This window comes from Suricata suricatta, chromosome 8 (assembly GCF_006229205.1).
Source record: "Suricata suricatta isolate VVHF042 chromosome 8, meerkat_22Aug2017_6uvM2_HiC, whole genome shotgun sequence".
NCBI lineage: Eukaryota > Metazoa > Chordata > Mammalia > Carnivora > Herpestidae > Suricata > Suricata suricatta.
Genome location: NC_043707.1, coordinates 107,485,741 through 107,513,233, shown reverse-complemented (window position 1 = coordinate 107,513,233; position 27,493 = coordinate 107,485,741). Strand labels below are relative to the sequence as shown.

The window sequence follows — 27,493 nt, the reverse complement described above, 5'->3', positions numbered from 1 at the left end:
TAAATGGAATCATACAATATGAGATCTTAACCTGCTTTAGGAACCATGTTGGGGTGCCTCACTGGCTCAATTGGTAGAGCATGTGACTCTTGATCTCAAGGTCCTGAGTTCAAATCCCGTGTATGGTGTACAGATTACTTGGAAAAATTAAATCATTAAATAAGATTAATCCATGTTGATCCAATATTTCAGTCCTTTTTATAGCCAAATATCCCATTCCATTGTATGATCATACCACATTTTGTGTATCCATCATTTGACAGACATTTGGGTTGCTTCCACTTTTTTGGCATCAGGAATAATCCTGCTCTGAACATTTTTGTACAAGTTTTTGTCTGGGCCTGTGTTTTCAATTTTCTTGGGTATACTCGGGTCCTTTGCCCATTTGTTTTTAAATGCCTCCTCAGGATTTTTATTGTGATGGTTTTAATAAGTGTTATTCCTACAGGATATCAAATCCCAAGCTCTTTCTTTTTTCATGTAGTTCATTCATTTTTTTTTCTTTTGACCAGGTTTTAAGTCTTCTATAACTTCCTAAGTGAGGTAATATATAGTGTGATAGTAACTTCATGAATAGAATTTAGTGATTTATCACTTACATATAACACCCAGTGCTCATCCAACAAGTGTCCTTAATGCCCATCACCCATTTATCCTTATCCCTCCGCAACACCCCTCCAGCAACCCTTAGTTGTTTTCTGTATTTTAAGAATCTCTTATGATTTGTTTCCATGTTTTTATCTTATTTTTGCTTCCCTTCCCCTATGTTCATCTCTTGTTCCTTAAATTCCACATGTGAGTATTTGTATGGTATTTGTCCTCCTCTGAGGTTCTATCCACACTGTTGTGAATAGCAAGATTTCATTCTTTTTTGATTGCTGGGTAATATTCCATTACACACACACACACACACACACACACACACACATATACACACACACACCCTTTTTTTGTCAATAGTGCTGCTAAAAACATTGGGGTGCATGTGCCCCTTCAAAATAGCATTTTTGTATCCTTTGGATAAATACCTAGTAATGCAATTGGTGAGTCGTAAGGTAGTTCTATTTTTAATTCTTTGAGGAACCTCCATACTCTTCAAGAGTGGCTGCACCAGTTTGAATTCCCACCAGCAGTGCAAGAGGGTTCCCCTTTCTCCACATTCTCACCAACCTCTGCTGTTTCCTGTGTTGTTAATTTTAGCCATTCTGACAGGTGTGAGGTGGTATCATAATAGTTTTGATTTGTATTTCCCTAATGATAATAGATGTTGAGCATCTTTTCATGTGTCTGTTAGTAATTTGGCTGTCTTCTTTGGAAAAGTGTCTATTCGTGTCTTCTGACCATTTCTTCCCTGGATTATTTGTTTTTGAGGTGTTGAGTTTGATAAGTTCTTTATAGATTTTGAATACTAACCCTTTATTGGATATGTCACTTGCAAAATCTTCTTCCATTTCATCAGTTCCCTTTTAGTTTTGCTGATTGTTTCCTTCGCTGTGCAGAAGCTTTTTATCTTGATGACCTCCCTACAGCTAATTTCGCTATTGTTTCCCTTGCCTCGTGTCTAGTAAGAAGTTGCTGTGGCTGAGGTCAAAGAGGTTGTTGCTTGTTTTCTCCTCTAGGATTTTGATGGCTTCCTGTCTTACATTTAGTTCTTTCATCCATTTTGAGTTTATTTTTGTGCATGTCGCTGTCCAGTTTTCCCAGTACCATTTGCTTAAGAGATTTTTCCCCCATTGGATATTCTTTCCTGCTTTGTCAAAGATTAGTTGGCCATATATTTGAGGGTCCATTTCTGGGTTCTTTGTTCTGTTACATTGATCTACATGTCTATTTTTGTGCTAGTATCAGACTCTTAATGATTACAGCTTTGTAATACAGCTTTAAGTCTGGAATTGTGATACCTCTAGTTTTGGTTTTCTTTTCGAACATTGGTTATTCAGGGTCTTTCTGGTTCCATACAAATTTTAGAATTGTTTGTTCTAGCTCTGTGAAGAGTGCTGGTGTTATTCTGATACAGACTGCACTGGATATGTAGATTGCTTTGGGTGGTATCATTATTTTAACAATATTTGTTCTTCCAATCCATTAGCATGGAATGTTTATCCATTTCTTTGTGTCTTCTTCAAGTTCTTTCATAAGCTTTCACTAGTTCATTGTATAGAACTTTCACCTCTTTGGTTAGGTTATTCCTAGATATTTATGGTTTTTGGTGTAGTTGTAAAATGATTTCTCTTTCTGCTGCTTTATTATTGGTGTACAGCAATGCAACCAATTTCTGTTGATTTTATATCCTACAACTTTGCTGAATTCATGGATCAGTTCTAACAGTTTTTTGGTAGAGTTTTTTGGGTTTTCCACATAAACTATCATGCCATCTGTTAAGAGTGAAAGTTTAACTTCCTCCTTGCTGATCTAGATGACTTTTCTTTCTTTCTGTTGTCTGATTGCTGAAGTCTTTTCACCCATTATTAATTTGGGTTGTCTTTTATTGTTGACTTGTAAGAGTTCTATATATATTCTGGATGCTATACCCTTATCACATATATGATTTGCAAATATTTTCTCTTACTCTATGACTTGTCTTTTTACTTTCTTGCTAATTTCTTTGAAAGCACAAAAGTTTTCCATTTTGATGGAGTCTAACTTATCTTTTTTGTTTTGTTCCTTGTGCTTCAGGTATCATATCTAAGAATCCATTGCTAAATACAAGGCTGTGAAGATTTACCCTTTTTTTTTTTTTTTAAATAGGTGTTCATTTATTTTTGAGAGACAGAGAGAAATCAGGGGAGAGGCATAGAAGGAGGCTGGAGAGAGGATCTGAAGCAGGTTCTTCACTGATAGCAGAGAGCTTGATGCAGGGCTCGAACTCATGAACTGTGAGATCATGATCTGAGCTGAAGTCAGATGCTTAATTGACTAAGCCACCCAGGTGCCCCTGTGAAGATTTACTCTTATATTTTCTTTTAGGAGTTTTATGGTTTTAGCCTTTATATTTAGGACATTGATCCAATTTCAGTTCATTTTTGTAGATGGTATGAACGGTCTAAGTTCATTTTTTGGCAAGTGGTGATCCAATTTTTCAACCACCATTTGTTGAAAAGACTGTTGTTTCCCCATTGAATTGTCTTGGCACACTTGTTGAAAATCAGTTGACCATATAGATGTATGAGCTGATTTCTGGATTTTTAAAAAAATTTTTTTAATGTTTTTATTTATTTTTGAGAGACAGAGAGAGAGAGACAGAGTGATCAGGGGAGGGTCAGAGAGAGAAGGAGTCACAGGATCTGAAGACAGGCTCCAGGCTCTGAGCTAGCGGTCAGCCCAGAGCGTGACGTGGGGCTCGAACCCACGAACTGTGAGATCATGACCTGAGCTGAAGTCGGACACTTAACCGACTGAGCCACCCAGGCGCCCCTGGATTTTTTTTTTATACATTATTTTATTCAATTACTAGTCTCCTCACAGATAGTCCAAGAACACTCAAATAAGAAACCAAATATCAACAGACGTTAAAGATTGGTCTTCAAACATTATAGCCAATGATGCCAGATTTACCTATGATCTCATCGAAATAAAATCACATCCATACCTCAGTGGCCACTAAAGCACTCAGCAGAGCTTCTTTAACTGTGAGCTGTTTGAAGTTACCAGTTTGAGCACTCTTGACCATTTTTTTTCAAGCTCTGAATAACTGTAAGGATCTCAGCAGGGATTGGAGGAAACAGCTCAAACTTGACATAGTGCCCAAATGCAGCAATTCAGCCTTCAAGCAAGTCACAGCAGTGTTCACCAGCACCGGGCCTTCTCCACACGGTTACAGACAAACTGTGCCCTGGTTCCAAGATGCGAAGTTGATTTCCGGCCTTTAAATACTATTCTGGGGTACCTGGGTGGCTCAGTTGGTTGAGTTTCTGACTTCGGCTCAGGTCATGATCTCATAGTTCATGAACTCCAGTTCCACATCGGGCTCTGTGCTGACAGTGCAGAGCCTGCTTTGGATCCTCTGCCCCCCCCCCACCCCACCTGTCCCCCACTCACACTCTATCAAAAATAAACATTTTTTTTAAAGTACTAATCCATTTGTATGTCTATCCTTGTGCCAATACCATACAAATTACCGCAGTCTGTGATTTTTTTTTCACTTTATTTGAGAGAGAGAGCGAAAAGAGAGAAGCAGGCTCCTCACTCAGTCCCCAACATGGGGCTCAATCCCACAACTCTGGGATTATGACTTGAGCTGAAATTAAGAGTTGAACACGTGGGGTGCCTGGGTGGCTCAGTCAGTTAAGCGTCCGGCTTCGGCTCAGGTCATGATCTCACGGTTCATGGGTTTGAGCCCCGCGTTGGGCTCTGTGCTGACAGCCAGCTCAGAGCCTGGAGTCTGCTTCAGATTCTGTGACTCCCTCTCTCTGACCCTCCCCTGCTTGCACTGTCTCTGTCTCTCAAAAATAAATAAAAACCATCAAAAAAAAAAAAAAAGAGTTGAACACTCAACTGAGTGAGCCACCCAAGTGCTCCTGTAGTTTGTAATAAGTTTTGAACTCAAAAAGTGTAAGTCCTCCAACTGTACTCTTTTTCATTTTGGCTCTTCAGGGCCTCTGGCAATTCCATGTGAATTTGGGAATCACCTATTCCATTTCTGCCAAAAAGAAGGCTGATGGGATTGCACCGACTCTGTAGATTGCTTTTGGTAATATTGCCATTTCAACAATATTAAGTCTTCTAATCCATATACACAGGATGACTTTCCATTTATTTAGATCTTCTTTGATTTATTTCAACAATGTTTTATAGTTTTTAGTGTATAAATCTTTCACCTCCTTGGTTAAATCTATATCCTAGGTATTTTATTTCCTTGGATGCTATTGCAAGAGGATTTGTTCTTAAGTTCCTTTTCAGATTGTTCATTGCTTGTGGATAGAAAACATTTTTGTGTGTTGATCTTGTACCTTGCAACTTTGCTGAATTGATTAACTGTGATATGTTTATTTTATTTTATTTTTTGAGAAAGGGAGAGATGGGGCAAATGAGCGAGGGGCAGAGAGAGAGGGAGACAGGGAGAAAAAGAGAAACGAGGTTCATCCAAAGCGAGGCTTGAGCTCACCTGATACGGGGTTCTAGCTCACGAATCATGAGATCATGACCTGAGCCAAAGTCAGATACTTAACAACTGAGCCAGCCAGGCACCCCTATTAACTGGAATATTTTTATATGTGCATCCTTTGAGATTTTCTCTATATAGGATCATGTCATTTGTGAATATAGTTTGACTTATTCCTTACCAATGGGATGTCTTTTATTTCTTGTCTAATTTTCTGGATAGAACACTCAATACAATTTTGAATAGAAGTGGTGAGGGTCAGGGTGCCTGGGTGCCTCAGTCAACTTCAGCTCAGGTCATGATTTCACAGTTTGTGAGTTCAGCCCCGCATCTGGTGAGTTCTAGCCCTACTTCGGGTGAGCTTGAGCCCCACTTAGGGCTCCACATTGACAGTTTGGAGCCTATATAGGACTCTCTCTCTCTCTCTCTCTCTCTCTCTCCCCCACTTTTTCTCTGCCCCTCACTCAATTGCACCCCCCAATCAGAAATTTAAAAAAAAAGTGAGAGTTAATGTCTTGTTCCTAATCATTAAATATGGTTCTATCTATCATTTTTATAGATGGTCTTTATCAGGTGGAAGTTCAATTCTGTTTCTAGTTTAAGTGTTTTTATCATGAAAGATATTGGATTTTGTCAAATGCTTTTTCTGTGTTTTGAAGTGACCATATGTTTTTCCCATTTATTTCTTTATATATTATTTAAGTTTATTTATTTTGAGAGACAGAGAGCACATGCCTGTAGGCTCACACAAGTAGGGAAGGGCAGAGAGAAGGAGAGACAGAATCCCAAGAAGTCTCCCTGTCATCAGCACATAGCCCAATATGGGGCAAATTCACAAACTGTGAGATCATGACCTGAGCCAAAGTCAAAAGTAGGGTGCTTGGGGCACCTGGGTGGCTCAGTCAGTTAAGCGTCAGACTCTTGATTTTGGCTCAGGTTATGACCTCAGGGTTCATGGAATCTAGCCCAGAGTTGGGCCTTGCACTGGCAGTGCAGAGCCTGGTTGGGATTTTCTCTCTCCCTCTCTCTGCCCATCCCTCACTCACCCACGCTCGCTCTCTCTCTCAAAATAAATAAACATTTTTTTTAAAGTAGGACACTTAACAGATGCCCCTTGATTTTTGCTTTTTTTAAAAGTAAGCTCTACCCCCAAAATGGGGATAACCCAGAGATCAAGAGTCACATGCTCTACGGACTGAACCAGCCAGGCACCCCAAGCGTTGTTACTTTAGAAAGCAACAGATTCAGAAAAGGCCTCCCAGTGTACGTTTGTACATGGAAGTGAGATTTTGAGCAGAGACTTGAAGGGAGGAAAGGAACTATGCTAAGACTAGGAAAACATCATTTTCTCTTAAAGCACAATGGCCTGAGGCAAGAACAGCAAAGTCAGAGTCCTTGGAATTGAGTGAGGGAGATAGTAGTAGAAAAGTTAAATTGATAAAGCCAAAGAGATAAGCAGAGGTCATATATTCCCGGTCATCGTAAGGAATTTATATTTTATCCTGAATGTGGTAGGAAGCCAGTGGAAGAAGGTTGAAGATCTAGAAGAAAAGATAATGTTGAGAAAAATCCCTTCAAAGGGATGGGATAGGATTTGGAGCAGAGTGTAAAGGACTTATCCACTAGGCAGTTTACTCCTTTAAATACTGCCCTTTGATCCCATTTCCCCTCCAGCCACCAGTCAGTCTCCTCTTTATTATTTTTTTATTTTTAAAAAGTTTTATTTTGTGGAAAGGGGTGCATGGGTGGCTCAGTCAGTTAAGCCATCCAACATCAGCTCAGGTCATGATCTCGTGGTTCATGAGTTCAAGCCCCACATCAGGCTCCGTGCTAACGGCTCAGAACCTGGAGGCTGCTTCTGATTCTGTCTCCCTCTCTCTCTGCCCCTCGCTCTCTGTCTGTCGCTCAGAGATAAACATTAAAAAATATTCTTTAAAATGTTTCTTTAGAGAGAAAGAACACAAGCTGGGGAAGGGAAGAGAGAGAAATCCAAACGCCACCCAGGCACCTGTAAGAATTTTATTTTTAAGTAATCTCCATACCCAACGTGGGGCTTGAACTTAACAACTCTGAGATCAAGAACCACAGGCTCTTTTGAGCCAGCCAGGTACTCTTTTCTCTTTCCGATTAAAGTCATACTTCTTGAAATAATTGTTTACATATACTGTATCTTTTCTTTAATGTTTATTTATTTTTGAGACAGAGACAGAGTGCAAATAAGGGAGGAGCAGAGAGAAAGGGAGAGAGACACAGAATCTGAAACAGGCTCCAGGCTCTGAGCTGTCAGCACAGAACCTGATGCGGAGTTTGAACCCATGAACCAGGAGACTGGGTCAAAGTCAGATGCCTAACTGACTGAGCCACCCAGGTGCCCCTGTATCTTTTTTTAAATTTCCCATTCTGTTTGGAGTTTTTGCCAGTTTCCCTGCACAGAAACTGCTCTTGCCAATATTACCAAATTTTTTTCAAGTTACTAAATCCAAGAATCCCTTCTTAGACCTTCACTAACCTTCACAGTAGCATTAGACCATGATATACTGTGCTAGCTTTCTTCCTGTCACCCTAAATGTTCCTTGTCTCCTCTGCCAGTTTTTCTTTACCTGGCCTTAAAGGTTCATATTCCTCAAGCCTTGGACCTAGAACACTTTCCTGTATTTCTTTATGCTAAGGGTTGGCACATTACTGTATGCTGATTGACCCTACACACCAAGAATGGTTGTTAGGTTTGTAAATGTTTGTAAAAAATCAAAACCATAATGGTTCATGAGAGATGACTCTCAGTATCATAAGTTTTGGAACACTGCCACACATTCGTTTACTATTGTCTAGGACTATTTTCACACTAGCCGAGTCGAGTAGTTCTGACACACATTCTCACACGCCTAAATTGTTTATTTAGTACATTTTACAAGAAAAGTTTGCTTTATGCTCTCTCCCTAGATGTGGTTCAATCTGGAAACTTTAATTACCATTTGCACAGTAATGATTCACAAAGTAATATTTTCTGTCCACATCTCTTCTATAAGGATGGCCAAGGCATGAACATCCAGCTGCCTGTCATTCCCACTTAGATGTCACCTAGATCTCAAAATGAACATATCCAGAACGGCTCCTACATTAGTTTATCCCATCTCAATAAAAGGCGCCGATTTCATCCAACTGGTCAAGTGAGGAATTAGGAATCTCTGACACACCTCCCTTTCCCTAACCCTCCCCTCTACCTGCCATCCAATCTATCACCAAACCCTTCAAAATCAAACCCGAGTCCACCATTCATTTCCACCTTGCCTTCCACCCTTTCCCAACGCAGTTGCACCCAGCTTCTAAAACGAGTCTTTTCAAAACGTAAAGCCGGGTGACGCCCTTTCGGGTGTACCCTAAAGCCCTCAACCCCTGGCGAGCAGCAGCAACCACCTGCCCAGCCCTCCCTACGAATTCTACTGCCGTAGAAACGTCAGTTACGTCGCACTCAGACTCCCGGATCCTCACAGCGGCGCGCAGAAACCACGTTAAAGGGGCGGGGCTGCGTTTTACAAACCGGACCGTGAGGCTTTGCGTTTTCTCTTTCGCAGCCAGCGCCGAGAGTGATGGGTGAGTGTCGTTTTGCTTTGGGGCCGAGGAAGGGGGATGAACTCGATCCGGCGCCATCCTGCCTCCCAGTCAAGTCAGGAGTGCGGGCGCTCCGACCATTAGCACCGAGCAGCCACGAGGAGGGTGGTACTCAGGTTCTGGCCGCCGAGATCCCCTCCGGGAGCAGTAGGAGCTTGGGGCTGCAGGCGGCGCCAACATGGCTGCCGTGGGAAAGCGCCCGGGCTGGGCCGCACGTGAATGATGACACCTCGATAATGCTGCAAACTCCCGAGTGCGCAGTGGGGAGGCCAACCTTGGAGAGCTGAGCGTGCGGCCTGCCCGGCACGGGGTTTGGAGCTCGCGAGGTGCCGGCCCGACTCGCAGTGGCTAAAGCTTGCGTCCCCCCTCCCGCGCGTAGGCATCTCTCGGGACAACTGGCACAAGCGCCGCAAGACCGGGGGCAAGAGAAAGCCCTACCACAAGAAGCGGAAGTATGAGCTGGGACGCCCGGCTGCCAACACTAAGGTGCGTGCGGGGCGTTCGCGGCCCCCTGTAGTTTCCAGCGTGGTCTGGCCTCTGCCTGTGGTGGTTGATCTTTGCAGGGTTGTGTGATTTGTTTAGGGGACTGGGCGGCCTCCTCACCTTTGCTTGTTGGTTGAGACTGAAGAGATTGCATGGAGACAGATGTTGTGTAGTAGGACTTCAAGGCGCCTGGAAGGAGTGGGCTCTTCGAATGATAGAAACCTAGTGCTTTTTGTTGTATAGAGACTTAGCTTTCGGTGTTTGGAATTAGGTTTTTCCTCTTGGAGGTAACTAGAGTGATGAAAAAGTATCCTTAGGCATGGTTGTGGCCGTCTTGGTCACCTGTGTGCCACTTGCCAATGCTAGGACTTGTCATAGTTACACTGACTGTGTTGCCTCCGTCCAGCCTAGTTTCTCTTCCTTCCCCTCTTGCTCTCTTGGATAACCTAGTTCCTGTCTCCTTGTGTTTTCCAGATTGGCCCCCGCCGTATACACACAGTCCGGGTTCGGGGAGGCAATAAGAAGTACCGAGCCTTGAGGCTGGACGTGGGGAACTTCTCCTGGGGCTCTGAGTGTGAGTGAGGTCCTCCAGGAGCAGATGGGAACTCATCACGTAAAACTTCTAAGCTTCAGTGGGTGTTTTTAACAGGAAGTCTTTGGCTTCCATCGAGATACTGAAGTTTCTCTTTGTTTGAAAGATCTTAACGTGTGGTCGCTGGAGAATTCTCTATCCTGTTTAGTCTTTTAACTCCTATAGCCTCAGGGATTGGGGCTGAATCTAGACCTTACGTATGTGTGGTTGGTTGCCAGCCGGCTCTGGGAAGGTGACTTTGTGGAGGGTGAGCTGACACCCATGGCTGGGTAACAGCTTAGAGTTTCCTTTTCCTTAGGCACTTTGGGGGCGATGTGCAGGGAACAACAAAGCCAGTTGTTTACAGGACTTGATTCTGGATTTCTCCTGTGAGCAGGTTGTACGCGCAAAACGAGGATTATTGATGTTGTCTACAATGCATCCAACAACGAACTGGTCCGCACCAAGACCTTGGTGAAGAACTGCATCGTGCTCATTGACAGCACGCCGTACCGGCAGTGGTACGAGTCCCACTATGCACTGCCCCTGGGCCGCAAGAAGGGGGCCAAGCTGGTGCGTATTTCGGGTGCCAACTTCCCTGTGGGCGGGGGGAGGCCATCCTCATTGCAGCCTTCTTATGATGAAAACTGTGTCCAGTTCTGCTACTGAAGGGAAAGAGATGAAAGCCTTTAGTGCTGAGGAAGGCAGCAGGGCTTGGGGCGTACAGGGCCCAAAGCTATGAGGACGTTCTCGCCAGGGCTTGGGGAGCTCCGGCTAAATATCTGTCTCCTTTATTCAGACTCCCGAGGAGGAAGAGATTTTAAACAAAAAACGATCAAAGAAAATTCAGAAGAAATACGACGAAAGGAAAAAGAATGCCAAAATCAGCAGTCTCCTGGAGGAGCAGTTCCAGCAGGGAAAGCTGCTTGGTGAGAGAGCTGTTGCCTTGGAGGAGGGGGTGTCTGCATTTTATTCTTGCCTCTTCTGTTCTTTTTACTGGCCAGCCTGTGGTAGAGGCTTCGCCCAGATAGTTGAAGGATAACCACATCCAAGCACAACTCAGAACCTCCGGTCATCCCATTAGCATGAAACTCAAATGGGAAATCTGGGCATGAGTCCGTAGGCCTGAACTGCCCTCTGCCTCTAATTCCCAGAAGGTTTTTGAGAAGTCCCTGCACATGTGGGCTGAGGGGGTGTCTCAGTGATGAAAACTTTGTCCGGTTCTGCTACTGACTTTAAGTGACGATAAAGTATATCTGAGGAGACACTGTGCCCCCCTCCCCCGTGATCACCTTCACCGACATGGGCTTTTAAGGTGTACCCAGGTTTAGGTAGGGCCACATTGTCGTTTTGCTAATGAATGCATACTCTCTTGCAGCATGCATCGCTTCAAGACCAGGCCAGTGTGGCCGAGCAGATGGCTATGTGCTGGAGGGCAAGGAGTTAGAGTTCTATCTGAGGAAAATCAAAGCCCGGAAAGGCAAATAAATCTTTTCTTCTTTCTTCGGTCATGTAATAAAGGTGTTTATTCTGCCCGGTATTCATGTGTGAAAATCTGATTGCTTGGGAAACTGTAGAGTGCCCCAGCTCACTCTCCCTGAAGGCCAAGATAATTTGTGGGCTGTGTCTAGAAGAGGGGGAGCATTTCTCCCCCCAAAGGCTAGTGTTCAGTGGGAACAGGGCTGTGGCATGCAGGCCAAGCAGAGACTGTATGAGGGAGGTATCCCAGCACTGGGCGCCCAATATTACCATTGTGTTGACCATGACTGGTACCTGAGGCCATGCTGCCTCGTAAATCTGGCTCTTTGAGATCCTGTACCTTTTCCCCTTGGACTTCAGCTTTTAGCTTAAAAGTTTTCAGCCTGGGTTTGTGGAAAGCCTAGAAACCTTGAAATTGTATTCCAAAGTTCTTTTCTGCATTGTTGAAGTTGAACACATTTACCTACCTATCTATCCTTCAGTTTTTTAATGTCTTTCTGAAGTTACTTTTCTCTTGAACCCTCATCCCTTCCCCTCTTCCTAAAGTATGCAAGGTAACCAGTGGTTTCTGCATTGCTAAATCTGTAAGGGTCAGCTCTTTGTCTCCAGTTTGGCTACATTGTCTGTTGTCCATATTAAATGTACTTTATGATGCGTCCTTCTTTCCATTCCTTTTTCCTTCTTCCTTTCCTTTGCTTTCTTAGAGCAGAGGAGGGGCAGAGAGAATCCCAAGCAGGCTCCATGACTGATTCAGGGCTCCATCTCATGACCAAGATCACCACCTGAGTGTATATATAAAGAGTTGGGTGTTCAACCAACTCAAGCCACCCAGACATCCCGTAGGATGCATTTTTCTAACTTTAATCCAAACCTACTTAACTCCTGCACTTGGATATCATAATTGGACTCTCAAAGGTGAACGTGTTAAAAATGGATAACATTCTTCAGCTTTTCCTTTTCAAATAGTTTCTCAGCTATTTGATTATAGCAGATAGTTGTCTTTATACAGCTGCTTAAATCAAAATCAAAATCTTGGGTCATTGTGACCCTTACGTTCTAACATCTAATCTCCCTAGATCTTGGTGCAACCTTAAGACCATCTACTTTCCAGTCACCTTTTTGCAAGTAGCACTTAAGGCTTCCGTTGTCCCCAACACAATCCTGGAAAAGGTGATCATTTTAAAGATCAGGTTTTTGGGGGCGTCTGGGTGGCTCAGTCGCTTAAGCGTCCGGCTTCAGCTCAGGTCATGATCTCTGGATTCGTGGGTTCAAGCCCTGCATCAGGCTCTGCTGACAGCTAGCTCAGAGCCTGGAGCCTGCTTTGGATTTTGTGTCTCCCTCTCTCTGACTCCTGCTCATGCTGTCTCTCTCAAAAAAAAAAAAAAGTATAAATAAAGATCAGGTTTTTGGGGCATCTGTATGGCCCAGTTGGTTAAGTGTCCCGACTCGGTTTCAGGTCAGGTCATGATCTTGCAGCTTCATGGGTTCAAGTCCCACATCAGCGTCTGTGCTGGCAGTGGAGACCATGCTTGGGATTCTCTCTGCCCCTCCCCCACAGTTCTGTCTCTGTCTCAGAATAAATAAACTTATAAAGAATAGGTTTTTCGGGCGCCTGAGTGGCTCAGCCAGTTAAGCGTCACGCTTCAGCTCAGGTCATAGCCTTGTGGTCCGTGAGTTCAAACCCTGTGTCGGGCCCTGTGTGGACACCTCAGAGCCTGGAGCCTGCTTCAGATTCTGTCTCCCTCTCTGCCCCTCTCCTGCATATGCCGTCTTTCTCTCCCAAAAATAAACATTTAAATTTTTTCTTATGTTTTTTTATTTATTTTTGAGAGACAGAGACAGCACAAGCAGGGGAGGGTCAGAGAGAGGGAGACACAGAATCCAAAGCAGGCTCCAGGCTCTAAGCTAGCTGTCAGCACAGAGCCCAACGCAGGGCTTGAAACCACGAACCGTGAGATCATGACCCGAGCCGAAGCTGGATATTTAACTGAAGCTGGATAATTAACTGACTGAGCCACCCAGGTGCCCCTAAACATTTAAATAAAGAAAGAAAAGATTAGGTTTTTGACAGGACAACTAACCATCTCAAAAGCCTAAGTAAACACTGTGAAACTCAACATGACCTGGTCCCTTTTTCTTTTCTTTAATGTTTATTTTTGAGAGAAGAGCATGAACAGGGGAGGAGCAGAGAGAGGGAAACACAGAATCCAAAGCAGGCTCCATTCAGGCTCTCATCTGTCAGCATAGGACCTGATGTGGGGCTTGAATTCAGGAACTGTGAGATATGACCTGAGCTGAAGTCAGACGCTTAACCAGCTGAGCCTCCCAGGCATCCCAACCTGATCCCTTTTTCTATAGTGCCTATGATCCTGCCTCACTGAGTAAATATACCTGTATTTTTACTTACTGTTCCTTTTGTTGGGAACATTTTCTTTCAAGTACCCACATGGCTTCCTCTCCAGGTCTTAGACCCTAGTTTTTTTTTACTCTCTGATCACAGATTTTTAAATCAGTCCTTTCGGTGCTGTATCTTTTCCTCCTTTTTCTCCTTACCCCTTACTTGGGCATAAATTTTGCTCATTTTGTCTTTTTTGTCCTATAGAACAGGTATGTTTGTTTCCTGCTGTATCTCCAGTACCTTGAAGTGCAGGGCAACATAACAAGCACTCAAATGTGCTAAAGTAATTAAATAAAAAAAAGATTTTATCGAACTTAAAGTTGATGGAAAGTATAAGTATGTAACTTTTAAGAAGTGAACCTAATTGGTTCATTAGCTTGGCTGAATTGCAGACTTCTGTGAAAAGACAATAGGGAAAGATGGCAGCCACCACTTTTGAGTAGAAAATCTTCAGGACACAAATCAACCCAACCTTCGTAAACCTTACCATTGGCTCTGGGGAGGCCTGTCCCCCACCCTTCCATCCAGTGATTCTCTTAACGCAGCACCTTAATTTTAGCTGTTGTTGACTTAGAGGTCCGAGTCCGGGGTTGGTATGGGTCAGCAAAACACTGCCTTTATTTCCTAATTTGAGCTTCACAAGACTATATCTCCCCTTCACTTATAATTTATGAATAGAACCTTTTTCAAAGTGTCTTGGATCCATGCAGAATTCATGTCCACAGCCTTCAGATGACCATTCTTGCCCTGAGCGAGGCTACCTGTTAGCCCTGTGAAAAACCTGAAGTACCTTATGAGTGAGTGGCTGTCGTCTCCGAGCTACTGTCTCTGTAAATGTGGAGACCTAGGCTTAGGGACCCAGTGACCCATGGTCAGCCAGCAGGAGAGTAGCAAAGCCAGCATTATCTAGTCAGTCGAAATGCCAGAGCCTGCATTCAACCTCTATATTCTTGTTTCTTCCCTCCTTTGATCTTAAGTTTCAGTTTTGGCACTCACCAATTTCTTTAATGGAGGCTGAACTTATAGGCCAGGAATCAGAGGAGCAGTTCAGGCAACTCCAAACTAGTGTTTTGTGAGTCTGGTTTCCCCCCAGAATTGTAGGCCCACCAGAGATGGACCCCCAGCTTTCTCCCCTTACATGGTCTCTTCTGTTGGTTGGTGGGCACAGAGAAGGGTTCAAATGCCTAAGGTCTAGGGTGGGTGGTGTATGACTGCCTTCACATCTCTGAGTTTAATCAGCCTCCAGTACAGATTCCCAAGCCCTTCCATACCATCTTTTATCCCACTGCACAGCAAGCCAATATTGTTTGAAACAACTATAATTGCACAAGTAATGATTATATTCTCACTGTACACAAAAACAAAGAATATAGGTAAAGCAAAAGTTCCCCAGCGCACACACTTTGATCCCTCTATAAAGTGAGATTATCAAGATAAGGCATACTCAACATCTTTTTACACAAATTGTGATGTGTGGACCAGCTGCAGCTACAGCACCTGGGAACTTAGTAGAAATGCAAATTCTTGGGTTCCTACCCAGATCTAATCAGAAACACTGGAAGAGACACCCATAACTCCTGAACAGGCTCTTCAATGACGCTGATGCTCCCTCAAATTTGAGAACGAGCCCAGCTGCCCATTGCCCAGGAAATTGACAGTGCACCTGGGTTCTTGTCCTCTAGGCCTCACTCATGTAAGCTATCTTCACCGTCCCCAAGCAAGCCATCCTACCTTCTCCTGCCAAAGTGGACGCATTCCCAGCACTGACACTGGCCCCGCCATCTTCCAAGGTCGGTCCCTAAATGCTCTGGCTCTGGCTCAGGGCACATATCGCCGTCTGGAGGGCAGCGAGGCGGGGCGGGGCAGGCAAAGGCAGGCTTGGGGGAGGCAGGCTTTGCTCAGGGTTCCCCGGCCTCGTCCCCTGACCCCACCGATGCCTCCTCAATGCGATCCGCGGCCTCGGGGTCACAGCCCTCCTCCGCTCGGAAACGCAGCAGATGTGGGGTCCGTGGGGCTCCACGTGCGCGGCCGAAGGTCCGGAGGCTGATAGCAGGCGAGGGTGCTCCTGCGGCAAACAAGTGGCCGAGCAACGGGGTCTGCGCGGCAGGCAGCGGCCTAGCCGAACCTGGGGATGTGTCCACCTGCACGTTCTGCTCAGGGTCGTCGCTCACACTGCGGGTGGGAGGGAGATCTGAGCGATCCAGGCGCGAGCCACCCCAGGACTAACTCTCCCGAGGGGGGCCGGGAACAGGAAGGACCGTTCCATTGGTGTCCCAGAGTGGGGGCGCGGAACTGGAGCCCGCGCCTGCCTGGGCCACTCACCGAAGGTTGAAGGTGGAGCCCAGGAAGGAAGGCCGCAGAGCCTCAGCTGCGGTGGCCACCGTGTAAGGCGGCTGCGCTGAGTCTTCGTCCCAGTACAGGTCCTTCTCAGCGGGAGGCAGGTTCTGGTACATGTCGTCTACGGAGAGCAGGGACACCTGAGGCAGGCAGCAAGTCATAAGGATCCTCCTGTCCTCTCCACACCCAAGGCAGAGAGCTGGCAAGGAGGAGAGCACAAGGAGTGGCCCCCAGACCCCTGCGCACCTGTAAGTTGCGGTCTATGAGCTGGTTAGTCTCAAAGTCGTCATCATCCTCCCCAAAGGGGTTGATAATCTGTTCGGCCACCTGCAGGTTTGTAAGACTGTTTTCAGGGCTCAGAACCCCATTCTCCATCCTCAAAGTTGAGGTGGGCCCTGAGCCCACGTCTCTACTGAACAAGCTGGTATGAACACCGATGTGCCCACCTTGAGCCAGCCAGCATAGAAGAAGAACTGCAGCAGAGTGGTGAGAGGCACATACATGTCCAGGTCCCCCAGAGTAGATGCTGGCTTCTGGCCTGACTCTAATGGCTCCCGAGGTTTGGCAGGCCCTGCCTCTGGCTCCACAAACTGGCGGCCGACCAGGGAAAGGGCAAAGTAGGAGTATACCGCTATGGTCACCACCTGGAGAAGGAAGCCTGGCTGAGTGAGACTGGGAGAAATCCCCTCCCTGCCCCTGAGGGCCAGTGCAGGACTCTGACAAGGAAGAAAAATGTGTAGCAAGGTGTGACAGCATCAGAGAGGATGGGGTTGTATTAGTGGGGGTCCAGGGATGCTTTGAGGATGAGCCCTTGGTTGTTCAGTGTCTCACTGGACTAAACTGCCCCAGGGTAGGTGCCGTCTCTAATTCTCAGTGTCACACACAACACAGGACATACAGTAGGCCCTGGGCCTGGTGAGGTGAAAGGCAGTTACTTGGGTGTAGACGAGAGGTATGCTGATCCAGTCATAGTGGAACAGCATGCTGCACTTGGCCCGGTACTTGTTCAGCTCCTGGTGGAAAAGCAAGAAGAGGAAGTCAGTGGAGGTGAGGAAGGAAGAATGGGGAAAGAACTGGGAGCCCAACACCAACTAGGCCTAGAGACCCAGTTAGCTGTCGGAGGTGTTACCATGGGGGAGCATCTATGATGGGAAGCAGTTTAGCAAAGTAGTTGCAAGCATAGACCATGGACCCAAAATGTCTGAGTCCCAGCTCCACTAACTAGCTGTGTGATTTGGCCAAGTTTTCTCACCTGTGCAAGGGGGATGGCAATAATGTCTCAAGTGTTGCTGTGATGGTTAATGAGTTAATATACACACGTGCTTCCAACAGTGTGCAGTACAAAGTTGGCACCACCTAAGTGCTCATTTCCAAAATTATTGTTCCAGTTTGCAAAGCTAGGAGGAGAAGGACAAATGGGCCTGGTCTGAGCAGACTCACTTCCAGGAGCAGGCAGAGAGCAATGTCGTCGCGGATTCTCCCATCCCTCCTGGCCTGGGCTGCCAGGTTAGTAAACCAGACACATGGGATCCAGTACTTGTTGAAGTCAGATTTCAGGCTCTCAAACTTTTTCCTCTCTTCCTGGGACATGAAACCTGAGCAGATAAAGTGAGTGGGGCCCAGACTCATCCCCTGTGCCTAGGACTTCCCTCTTGGAGATCAGACCTCTCCTCCTAGGAGGCCCACATTCAGGCCCTGGCCAGGGCCACCCCAGGGCTCCCAGCCCGACCGAAGCCTGGGGTGCCTGTCCTCACCTGCATCCACTACGTGTTCCATAGTGGGGAAGCGCTTGAGGACGCGGGTGCTGACCGAGCGCAGCACCAGCACAGATGCCAGGTTGGCATAGCGGATGAGGGTACGGCGCAGCAGGCGGCCACGCTGGTCTACGCCGTGCACGCTGGCCGAGATGACGCACATCAGCTGGTCTGGCAGCGGGATGCTTGTATACTGGGCCCACCAGCGGTTCACCACCAGGGTCACGTAGAAACCTGGTTAGCCACCCCAGAAGTGAGGACAGGAGGGGAAGATGGAGCATCTGGGAGTTAGCATGCCCTGTCCCCCAGCCAAAGCGCCTGATCTAGGCTAGGTTGAACCGAAGCAGGGGGAAGGACACATTTGGCTCTAGTGCCCTGCCTTGCTGTCAGGGGAGATGCCCCTTCCTAAAGCTTCTTCCTTGCTGAGCCAGGCCCAGAGGATGGAGGGGTGCAAAGAAGTGGTGGCAGAGCAGTGGTGGCTCAAAGCCACTAGTAATAGTTAACTCTGAGCCCTGCTTCCCATGAAGGTGGGAAGGCGTTGTCACCTCTCTGCAGCTCCCCTCCAGTACCCAGAGTGGGTTTTTGAAGCCAGCTGGTGTTTTGTCCCTTGTTTGTGGACTGAGGGTCCAGCAAGTGATAGGCAGGGTCTTGCCCTCTGGAAATCTTGGACCCAGGACACAACTCCCATGTCTGCTGAGCCTGCTCTGGTTGACCTCTAGGCTGTGCTGTTGGGGTAATTCTGACTCTCAGTGCTATCAGCTCAAGCCAAAGGTCAGGGAAGATGGTTAGAAGGATACCAGGGAGAACTAGAGGGAGCCTTACCCAGTACAAAGGATAAGGGGATGAGATCTGCAGAACGATTACAGTATCGGGCCACCTGAGCATACACATGCTTCTGCTCCTGGGTCAGCAGCAACCTGGGTAAGGTCAGTTGTAAGCCTGGGTTAGAGGGAGGTGGGCACCCTAGTCCCCCACAGGCCAGCCCTGAGACCTCACCCTCACCGGTAGGTGATGCTGAGCAGAGCATACAGGGCGATGAAGAGGAGGAACTCTTTGTAGAGGAGCTTGTAGATGCTTCCCCTCCAACGGAGAAGCAAGCCAGAGAAGCCTCCGAAGCGAGCCTCCGCCACTTTGAGGGTGTATGAAACCGTCATGGTGCTGGGGGCCTGAGCAGGAGGGCACAAGAGCTGCCCCCAGAGTGTCCTTCTTTCCCAGCAAATCTCCTTAGCTTCCCTTATCACCAAGCTTAGTTCCCCAGGCAACCTCCCCCCACTCTAGTCACATACACCCAGCCTTCACCCTGTGTCAGTGGTCACGGGGGAGGAAGCGGCAGAGCAGACAAAGCACATCCCCATCCCCTTCAGAACTCAGTGGTGCATGGGTCAAGCCAGGATGGGATGGGCCTAGGGAAACTGAGATCTATGATCTCCCCTGCAAGCGGCTCCCAAGATCCTCTTCCACTTGCAGGGCTAAAACCAACCAGATCGTAAACTGCTGAGGACAGGAGATCCAACTCTAGCCTAGACCCACAACTACCCCTTCGGGTCTTGTTGATAGCTGGTCCCCCAAGGCCCAGGGTACTGTCAGCCCCCCCCTCCACTCCACACCTGCCTACCTGCTCTGAGCAGCAGCATGTGTTGAGGAAGAACTGGGCTAGCCCCTACACGAAACACGCTTAAATATCTGCTGGGCCCAATAAAGCTTAACTGGACTGAGGTTATCGTTGATGGATTGAGGCTGTCACCCAGCCTCTCCTGGTCCTGGGAACTAGATTTGTCTCCCTACTCCTGTGGGGCTGGGCTGGCCTTTGGGTGGCAGAAATGCCATCTGCACTGACCCTACAGCACACACAAATAACACCATGTCCTTGAAACCAGGATGACACGGATTAATGTCCCACGCTCCAGGTGAGAAGACAGACGCATGATGATCAATTATTATGACAGCTGCTGATCACAGAGCACTGACTGCCAGGCACTGTGCCAAAGGCACTACTGTATCGTCCTCTCATGGAATCCTCATCACAACCCCATGAGGCAGAACTCCTCCCCAGTTATAGATGAGGCTCCAAGAGGTAAATGTCTTGCCCAAGGTCATAAGCTGGGATGCACTGGAGGCAGGATTCAAAGCCTGAGTTGCTGGACTTTGATGAGCTTGAAAATAAAACAACCAGTTATTTTACCAGCAAAATGGGTTTATTAAAAAAGTAGAGGAATTGCAATTCAAGGCATGCAAGCTATAGCAAACTATAGGCAAGTCTAGAAAACAAAGGAAAGGAATTCTATTTTATAGAGAAAAAGGTTGTTGAAAGGGGCTACTTTGAACAAAAGTCCACTCAAGGCTGATGATTTTTTCTCATTGGCTGAGTTGTGGCAACTTCTCATTGGCTGGGCTGTTGCTGTTCAAGGACAAAGTCTTTTCCCCTCTTGCAGGGATAGTAAAGTAGGTTCTGTCTCATTGGAAACTGCAAGGTATGCTTCTTCCTGTTGGGGTGTGCAATTGAGGACAAACTGGTAGGGTGTGAAAGCTACCCCCTTCTGGCCTACAGACTTATTTTATTTTATATTTTGAAGGGGGGAGGGCCAGAGGGAGAAGGAGAGAAAATTTTAAGTAGGATCCATGCTCAGTATGGAGCCCAACTTAAGGGCTTGATCTCATGACTGTGAGAGCATAACCTGAAGCAAAATCAAGGTGCTTGGGGCACCTGAGTGGCTCAGTCGGTTGAGCTTCCAACTTTGGTTCAGGTCATGATCTTGTGGTTTGTGAGTTCAAGCCCCACATTAGGGGGCTTGTCAGTGCAGAGTCCATCCCAGATCCTCTGTCCCCCTCTCTCTGCCTCTTCCCTGCTTACATTCTCTCAAAATAAACATTAAAAAAGAAGAGAGAGATGCTTAACTGACTGAGCCATCCAGGCACTCCCAGACTCCATTTTATTTTTATTTATTTTGGTTTTTTAATTTATTTTTTGAGAGAGAGAGAGAGAGACAGCATGAGCAGGTGAGGGTCAGAGAGAAAGGGAGACACAGAATCTGAAGACAGGCTTCAGGCTCTGAGCTGTCAGCACAGAGCCCGATGCGGGGCTTGAACCCAAGAACCATGAGATCATGACCTGAGCTGAAGCCAGATGCTCAACTGACTGAGCCACCCAGCCCCCTCTTGCCCCCCCGCAGACTCCATTTTAAATGATGTTTTCTTTATTCAGTTTCACAACTTCAAAGGCTGGAAGCGGGCTCAATTGGGCCTAAACAAGGGCTTGAGCCCTAGGACCACAGTCCTGTGCACTGGCCACACTGCCAGGCTTCTAGTCCAGGCTCTAGGAGGCTTGGCTTGACCATTTCCCCTCCCTATTCCACAGAGCCACAGATTTGGGACTCAGGCCTAGAGATGCAGAACTCCCTCAGCCCTGTGTCCAGCATCTTGGCTCCTAAGGGTACCTAGTATCCTGAGTGGCCATTTCTACTTCTAGGCCTCAATTTCTTCATCTGTTAAACAAAAGAAATAATATTTGAGGCACCAGCTCAATTAACCATCCAGTGCTAAGGCCTTCTACAAAAACCCAGGCGTGGTGGTCCTACTTCTGACCTGTATTGGAAGCTCCTTCCCCCACACTGTGAGCTGATTCTTACTTACAAGTGTTTCCGAAAGAGAGGAAGCGTGGAGAGGTGGTTAGGAGCACAAGCGTGGGAGTCAGACAGACCTGGGTTTGAATTCTTGTTCTTGTAACCTTGTAAGAGTTGCCTAATCTCTCTGAACTTCCATTTCCTCCTCTATAAAACAAGATCAATAACACCTTCCACACAGGGCAATTGGGATTATTCAAAGAAACAATATTGAGAGCCTGGAGCACTGCAGGCATTGAGCCTGGGCTGCTGTTACCATGAAAAGCCAAATATGTTCCCTGTGGTTTCCACCTGCTAGTCTTCTGTAGTGTCCCAGGACCAGGCAATCCTTCAGAGATGAAGAGGCAGAGACCTTTCCCCTGAAGTCCTGCCGGCCTGTCCCCAAGCCAGACAGTGCCAGGTCCTGGCTTTTAAGCTGGATGGACAAGGGCTTCTGAAATGCCCCATCTCTGCTCCCGTCACCAGCCTCTGGCCTGGCTCCTGTTCACTGCTTCTGCAAGGTCCGGCTCTGAGCATCCTCAGATCATTTCCATGATCTTCCCCAGGTCACTCCCCGATGCCCTCTAGGTTTCCTCTCTCAGCAGCAAATCACACCGGGCTGTGTGACCTGTCTGCAGGGGTCATCTCCCTTCCAGTCTGTGCGGCCCTTCAGGATGATATTGTATCTTTTTTTTTTTTTTTTAGTTTATTTATTTAGTTTGAGAGAGAGAGAGAGAGAGAGAGAGTGAGCACAAGTGGCGGGAAGGGGCAGAGAGAGAGAGGGAGAGACCCTAAATAGGCTATACTCCATCAGCTCAGAGCCCAGCCGAGGGCTTGATCTCATGAACAGTGAGATCATGACCTGAACCGAAATCAAGAGTCAGACAATTAACTGACTGAGCCACCCAGGTACCAAGGACAGGATTGTATCTGATTCATCTCGATAGAGCTGGGGAGTCCCTGAGCCCAAGCAGGCTTTTCTTTTCTATTCCATTTATTTATTTATTTGTTTGTTTGTTTATTTTCATTTTTACCTGAAAGATATCAGGCCTTCCTTTCCCTCTTTCTGTGAGAACCTTCCTAGATAAACAAGATATGAAAACCTATTCATGGCCAGAAACGTTATGTTCTCTTTCCAGGGCCTATGTGAGCCAGGTGAGATGTCAATATGAGGAAAGAACTGGATTGTGTGTGTGTGTGTGTGTGTGTGTGTGTGTGTGTGTGTGTGTGTGTGTGTCTCAGAAGTCTGGAATACTAAGGACCTTTCTCAGGGAGGGTGAGATACCAGCTCTGGGGCCTCAGCTATCATGGCCATGTATCCCCTCCCAGGCTCTGATCTGTGGCTTTCCTGGAGCATTCTGGGCTGCATACCTCTTAAAGAGTCTTGTATCGGTGCACCTGGGTGGCTCAGTCGGTTAAGCGTCTGACTTCGGCTCAGGTCATGATCTCACGGTTCGTGGGTTCAAGCCCCACATCAGGCTCTGTGCTGACTGCTAGCTCAGAGCCTGGAGCCTGCTTTGGATTCTGTGTCTCCCTCTCTCTCTGACCCTCCCCTGCTTGCACTGTTTCTGTCTCTCAAAAATAAATAAAAAACATTAAAAATTAAAAAAAAAAAAAAGAGTCTTGCATCTAGGCAGCCAGGCCCTGGGACTGAAGGAGCTCAGGCTCTGAAGTCCTGGGAGCTTCTCTCTGTCAGCACTCCATCAGGGCATCCCAGGCTGCTGCATTTCAGTCATCACGCTTCTGTGGTCCTCACCTTGTGCCTGTTACCAACACTGGATCACTGGGCTCTGAATTTCCCACACACCATGGATAAAGGTACAGGACTAGAAGACTTGCTCCAGGAAAGGGCAGTCCCCAATCCCCACCCAGCCCCTCCCTCCTGAGTCACCTTATCTCCCTTCCCAGCAGCTGACAAGTCCCTTTGGTTTATGGTCCAGGAGAGGGAACCATTCCACCCGTAAATCACTTACTCCACCCTGCTTTGTCATTCCTCTCGTTCTTGCCTCTTACTCTCTTCTGGTCCTAACCACCAATGGCCCTCTCCCCTCCTCACAGCCCGGAGTTGGATATATGGCTTGACAGTTTACAGCATGGAGTTTGGAGCCAGACTGCCCAGATTTTCAAATCTGAACTCCATGCAGAACTGCCTTTGTGACCTTGAGCAAGCTGTTTCACCTTTCTGTGTTTAATTTCCTCATGGGGAAATAGGGATGATAATACCTTTCTCATCAGAGTTGTGATATCAAATGAATATTTAGAAAGTGCTCAGAATAGCACATGGTAAGTATGAAACACTGCTGTAGCTATTAGCATCTGTCTGGTGTGGCTTTAGGACATCTCCCTCTGTGTCCACCAAAGACAGCTGAGATCTCATTGCTGATTCCAATAGCCCCCTCGCAGTTCTAACCTTACTTGGCAGCTCTCATACTTCAAAGATTCCCTTGATCTGTGACCTGACACTGTCAAAAGGTTCTGACTCTGAGCTGCCGAGGGAGCAAGGAGTGTGGGACATGTGCTCAACTAAGGGCAGAGGAGCCGGACAGAATCCTCTGGTGGATGAGGACCCAGAGAATTCAGAAAAACCTCTGCTTGGGCAGAGATTGTGAGATTCTTGGGGGAAGGAGAAAGAAGGGCATGGAGGCATGGAGCAGTGCAGGAGCACAGGTACAAGGACAGAGAACCAACGGCCCCCAGAAAAGTCAGGCAGTTGTGAATAGTGAAGTCAGACATCTTGGATTCAGATCTTTGTTATACCCCTTGGTAGCTGTATGTGATCCTGAGTAAGCAGCTTAACCCCTCGAGTCTCAGTTTCTTCATCTGGGAAATGGGGGTAATAATCATATGCACATCATAAGGCTATTGTGAGCAGTCAAAAACATAAATGCTTAGCCCAGTGCCTGGTGCACGGTAGGTGCGTAAGATCCATTCATGGTAGCATATGCTACACTGAAGGACAAGGCAGAGGAGACTTCCAGTTCCTTCAGTTACAACGTCCAGCTAGCTTCTGGAGGAGGGCTCAAAACCCTTGATAACCTCCCAGGGGGAGAAGACAGTGAAGGGTTAACAGAATATGGCACCCAATATGTCCCTTAGGCATACTGACTATTTTTAACTGTACCTACATGCAAAACAGCATATGCAGGGAGAGGCTTTCTCTGAACTGCCCTTATCGGCCTAAAGATGGATCTCTAAAAAAAACTTGATGGGCATAAATTCCCTTCCTGGGAGTTTCTCCTCATATCACAGGAGAGGAGGCTAGAAGTCTATACCATATCCAGACAGACTTTGCCACAAATGATCAGATCTTCCAACATTCTTCTAAGGGTCCATTCAGTTTTTCTAGAAATCATGTTTACTCTTCCCTAAGAGGTCTATATTTCCCTTCCCCTTTCCCTATTAAGATGGTATTTAAGGTGTGCCTGGGTAGCACCTAAGCAACACAGGTCACTTAGGTGTCCGACTTCAGCTCAGGTCATGATTGCACCATTCCTGAGTTCGAGCCGCGGTCAGGCTGTGTGCTGACAGCTCAGAGCCTGGAGCCTGCTTTGGATTCTGTGTCTCCTTCTCTCTCTGCCCTCCCCCCACTCATGCTCTGTCTCTCTCAAAAATAAAAAATAAATAAAAAATAAAAACATTAAAAAAAAGATGTATTTAAGACTTAATTCTAAGCATCATGAGTTACTCATTTTCCCCTGGGTATCCCCCATTCTTCCATGCATACATAAGTTATACATGTTAATAAACTTGTGTTTGTTTTTCTTTTGTTAACGTTTTTGTTGGAGAGTTTCATCTGAAGACTAAGATGGATGGTAGTAAAGTTTTGACTCCTATACAAAGTCCTAACCCCAGTACCTTAGAATGTGACTGCATCTGGATAGTGAACCTTTCAAGAAGCAGTTAAGTTAAAATGCTGGTACTGGGCCCTAATCTGATATGAGAAGAAGAGATTAGGACACACAGAGAAAAAGACCATGTGGATAAAGGGGATTAAGAATGGGGCGCCTGGGTGGCTCAGTCGGTTAAGCCTCCAACTTCGGCTCAGGTCAGATCTCACGTTCATGGGTTCGAGCCCCGCGTCGGGCTCTGTGCTAATAGCTAGCTTGGAGCCTGCTTCAGATTCTGTGTCTCCTTCTCTCTATGCCCCTCCCCCTCTCATGCTCTGTCTCTCTCGGTACCAAAAATAAATAAAAACATTTAAAAAGTTAAAAAAAAAGTTAAAAAAAAGGGGGATTAAGAGCTACAAATGCTCAGTTATAAAAGAATTAAGTCGCACAGATGGAAATCAAAAGTATTGCATAGAGAAATAGCCAATATTACAATAATGGTGTGTGGTGACTACTCTTATGAGGGTGAACACTAAGTAATGTGTAGAACTGGCGAGTCCATATGCTGTATACCTGAAACTAATATAACATGTATGTCAATTATACTTAAGTTAAAAAAAAAGATTGGGGGCGCCCGGGTGGCTCAGTCGGTTAAGCAGCCGACTTCAGCTCAGGTCATGATCTCACAGTTCGTGGGCTTGAGTCCTGCGTCAGGCTCTGTGCTGACCATTTGCTCAGAGCCTGGAGCCTGCTTCTGATTCTGTGTCTCCCTCTCTCTCTGACCCTCCCCAGCTCATGCTCTGTGTGTGTCTCTCTCTCAAAAGTAAATAAACGTTAAAAATAAATAAATAAATAAAAAGATTGGGAATCCAATCAATAGAGCATATGGGTTGTGATCTCAGGGTTGTGAATTCAAGCTCTAATTGGGCATGGAACCTACTTAAAAACAGGAAAGAAAGATTATGAAGTCAGGGAGAAGACTATCATCTACAAATTAAGAGCGCGTCCTCGGAAGAAATCGTTAAACGAAATTCAACTGGGGAGCCTGTGTGGCTCAGTTGGTTAAGTGAACAACTCTTGATTTCAGCTCAGATTAAGATTTCATGGTTCCTGAGATCAAGCCCGACTCTGGGCTCTGCACTCACAGCACAGAGTCTGCTTGGGATTCTCTCTCCCTCTCTCTGCCCACCCCACCCCTACCCTGTGCTCTTGCTCTCTCTCTCTTTGTCTCTCTTTCTCTCTCAAACTAAATAAAGATTTAAAAAATAGTAAAAATTTAAAAATTCAACTAAATAAATTTGAAGATCTAATTGGCTTTATTAAACAAAACATGAATCAGGCAGCATTCCATCTAGGAAGTCAAGGGGTCTCTGAGGAGTTGTACTAAATGGGAAGTTTTTATAGGAAGCAGCAAGGGGCAAGAAAGTTAGAAGCAAAAGGAAATAAAGAATTGTTTCCTGCAAGGTCACCTTTCCTTACGAGGAAGAGCAGGAGGGCTTATCATGCAGGTCACCTCATCTTTCTTTGAGAGACGGAGAGAATCTCTTGAAAGACTCATTGGCACCTATCAGAAAATTCCTGACAGGTTAAAATGTATATTTCTGGGGGAGATTGAAAGTGCAGTTAGGTTAGGTATTATGCCCTGGCTTAGTGACTTGGCCTGGCCCAACTAACACCATTTGAGGTCTGTGGTTTTCTTCTTAACAGAATCAACCTTGTCAATACCTTGAACTTGGACTTCCAGCCTCCAGAATTATGAGAAAATAAATTTCTATTGGTGAAGCCATCTAGTGTGTAGTATTTTGTTGTGGCAACTCTACCAAACTAATACAAAAACATTTTGGTTTATTTTCCAAATATAAAATTGCAAAATCAAATATGCTTTTTCCAACTACACATGCTTCAGGGGTGCCCAGGTGGCTTAGTTGGCTGAGTGTCCGACTTCGGCTCAGGTCATGAACTCGTGAACCACGAGTTCAAGCCCCACATCGGGCTCTGTGCTGACAGCTCAGAGACTGGAGTCTGCTTCAGATTCTGTGTCTCCCTTTCTCTCTACCCCTTCTCCGCTCACACTCTGTCTCTCAAAAATTGAATAAACATTAAAAAATTAAGAAAAAAACTACACATGCTTCAGCCCCATTTTCTTCATTGATCCGTCCTTTCTGGCCCACTACCATCTTCCCACTGGAAAACTGTCGGCTTGTAGGATAAAGACCAAACTCTTGAGTATGGTATTTAAGGCCCACCCTTCGCCTCTCACTCCTCCTCACTCATCTGAGTTACTAGAAATTCTCCACATTTCAGGCTGTTTGGTTTCTTCCATCAATGACCATGA

The 27,493-nt window shown here is 46.3% G+C and overlaps 2 protein-coding genes, 4 non-coding genes and 1 pseudogene across 6 annotated transcripts; 5 read left to right on the top strand and 2 right to left on the bottom strand.

The window, feature by feature from the left end:
* Positions 1 to 3,523: 3,523 nt before the first annotated feature.
* LOC115297694 lies at positions 3,524 to 4,611 on the bottom strand (annotated as a pseudogene).
* Positions 4,612 to 8,586: 3,975 nt separating this feature from the next.
* RPS8 (ribosomal protein S8) lies at positions 8,587 to 11,304 on the top strand. Its single transcript, XM_029948423.1, has 6 exons — positions 8,587 to 8,692; positions 9,090 to 9,196; positions 9,668 to 9,767; positions 10,162 to 10,337; positions 10,564 to 10,693; positions 11,143 to 11,304. The coding sequence occupies exons 1-6, from the start codon at positions 8,689 to 8,691 to the stop codon at positions 11,250 to 11,252; spliced, it is 627 nt and encodes a 208-aa protein (XP_029804283.1). The 5' UTR covers positions 8,587 to 8,688; the 3' UTR covers positions 11,253 to 11,304.
* LOC115300566 lies at positions 8,925 to 9,004 on the top strand. The gene has a single exon (XR_003912730.1). It is a non-coding gene; the product is annotated as a small nucleolar RNA SNORD55/SNORD39 (small nucleolar RNA).
* On the top strand, positions 9,483 to 9,586 carry LOC115300574. The gene has a single exon (XR_003912738.1). It is a non-coding gene; the product is annotated as a small nucleolar RNA SNORD46 (small nucleolar RNA).
* LOC115300573 lies at positions 10,398 to 10,467 on the top strand. The gene has a single exon (XR_003912737.1). It is a non-coding gene; the product is annotated as a small nucleolar RNA SNORD38 (small nucleolar RNA).
* Positions 10,961 to 11,029, top strand: LOC115300572. Its single transcript, XR_003912736.1, has one exon. It is a non-coding gene; the product is annotated as a small nucleolar RNA SNORD38 (small nucleolar RNA).
* A 3,507-nt stretch (positions 11,305 to 14,811) lies between the features above and the next one.
* On the bottom strand, positions 14,812 to 19,346 carry BEST4 (bestrophin 4). Its single transcript, XM_029946543.1, has 9 exons — positions 18,735 to 19,346; positions 18,555 to 18,649; positions 17,733 to 17,966; positions 17,419 to 17,573; positions 16,914 to 16,991; positions 16,425 to 16,622; positions 16,225 to 16,305; positions 15,964 to 16,118; positions 14,812 to 15,813 (listed from the first exon to the last, which is right to left on the bottom strand). The coding sequence occupies exons 1-9, from the start codon at positions 18,884 to 18,886 to the stop codon at positions 15,540 to 15,542; spliced, it is 1,422 nt and encodes a 473-aa protein (XP_029802403.1). The 5' UTR covers positions 18,887 to 19,346; the 3' UTR covers positions 14,812 to 15,539.
* Between the last annotated feature and the right edge of the window lie 8,147 nt (positions 19,347 to 27,493).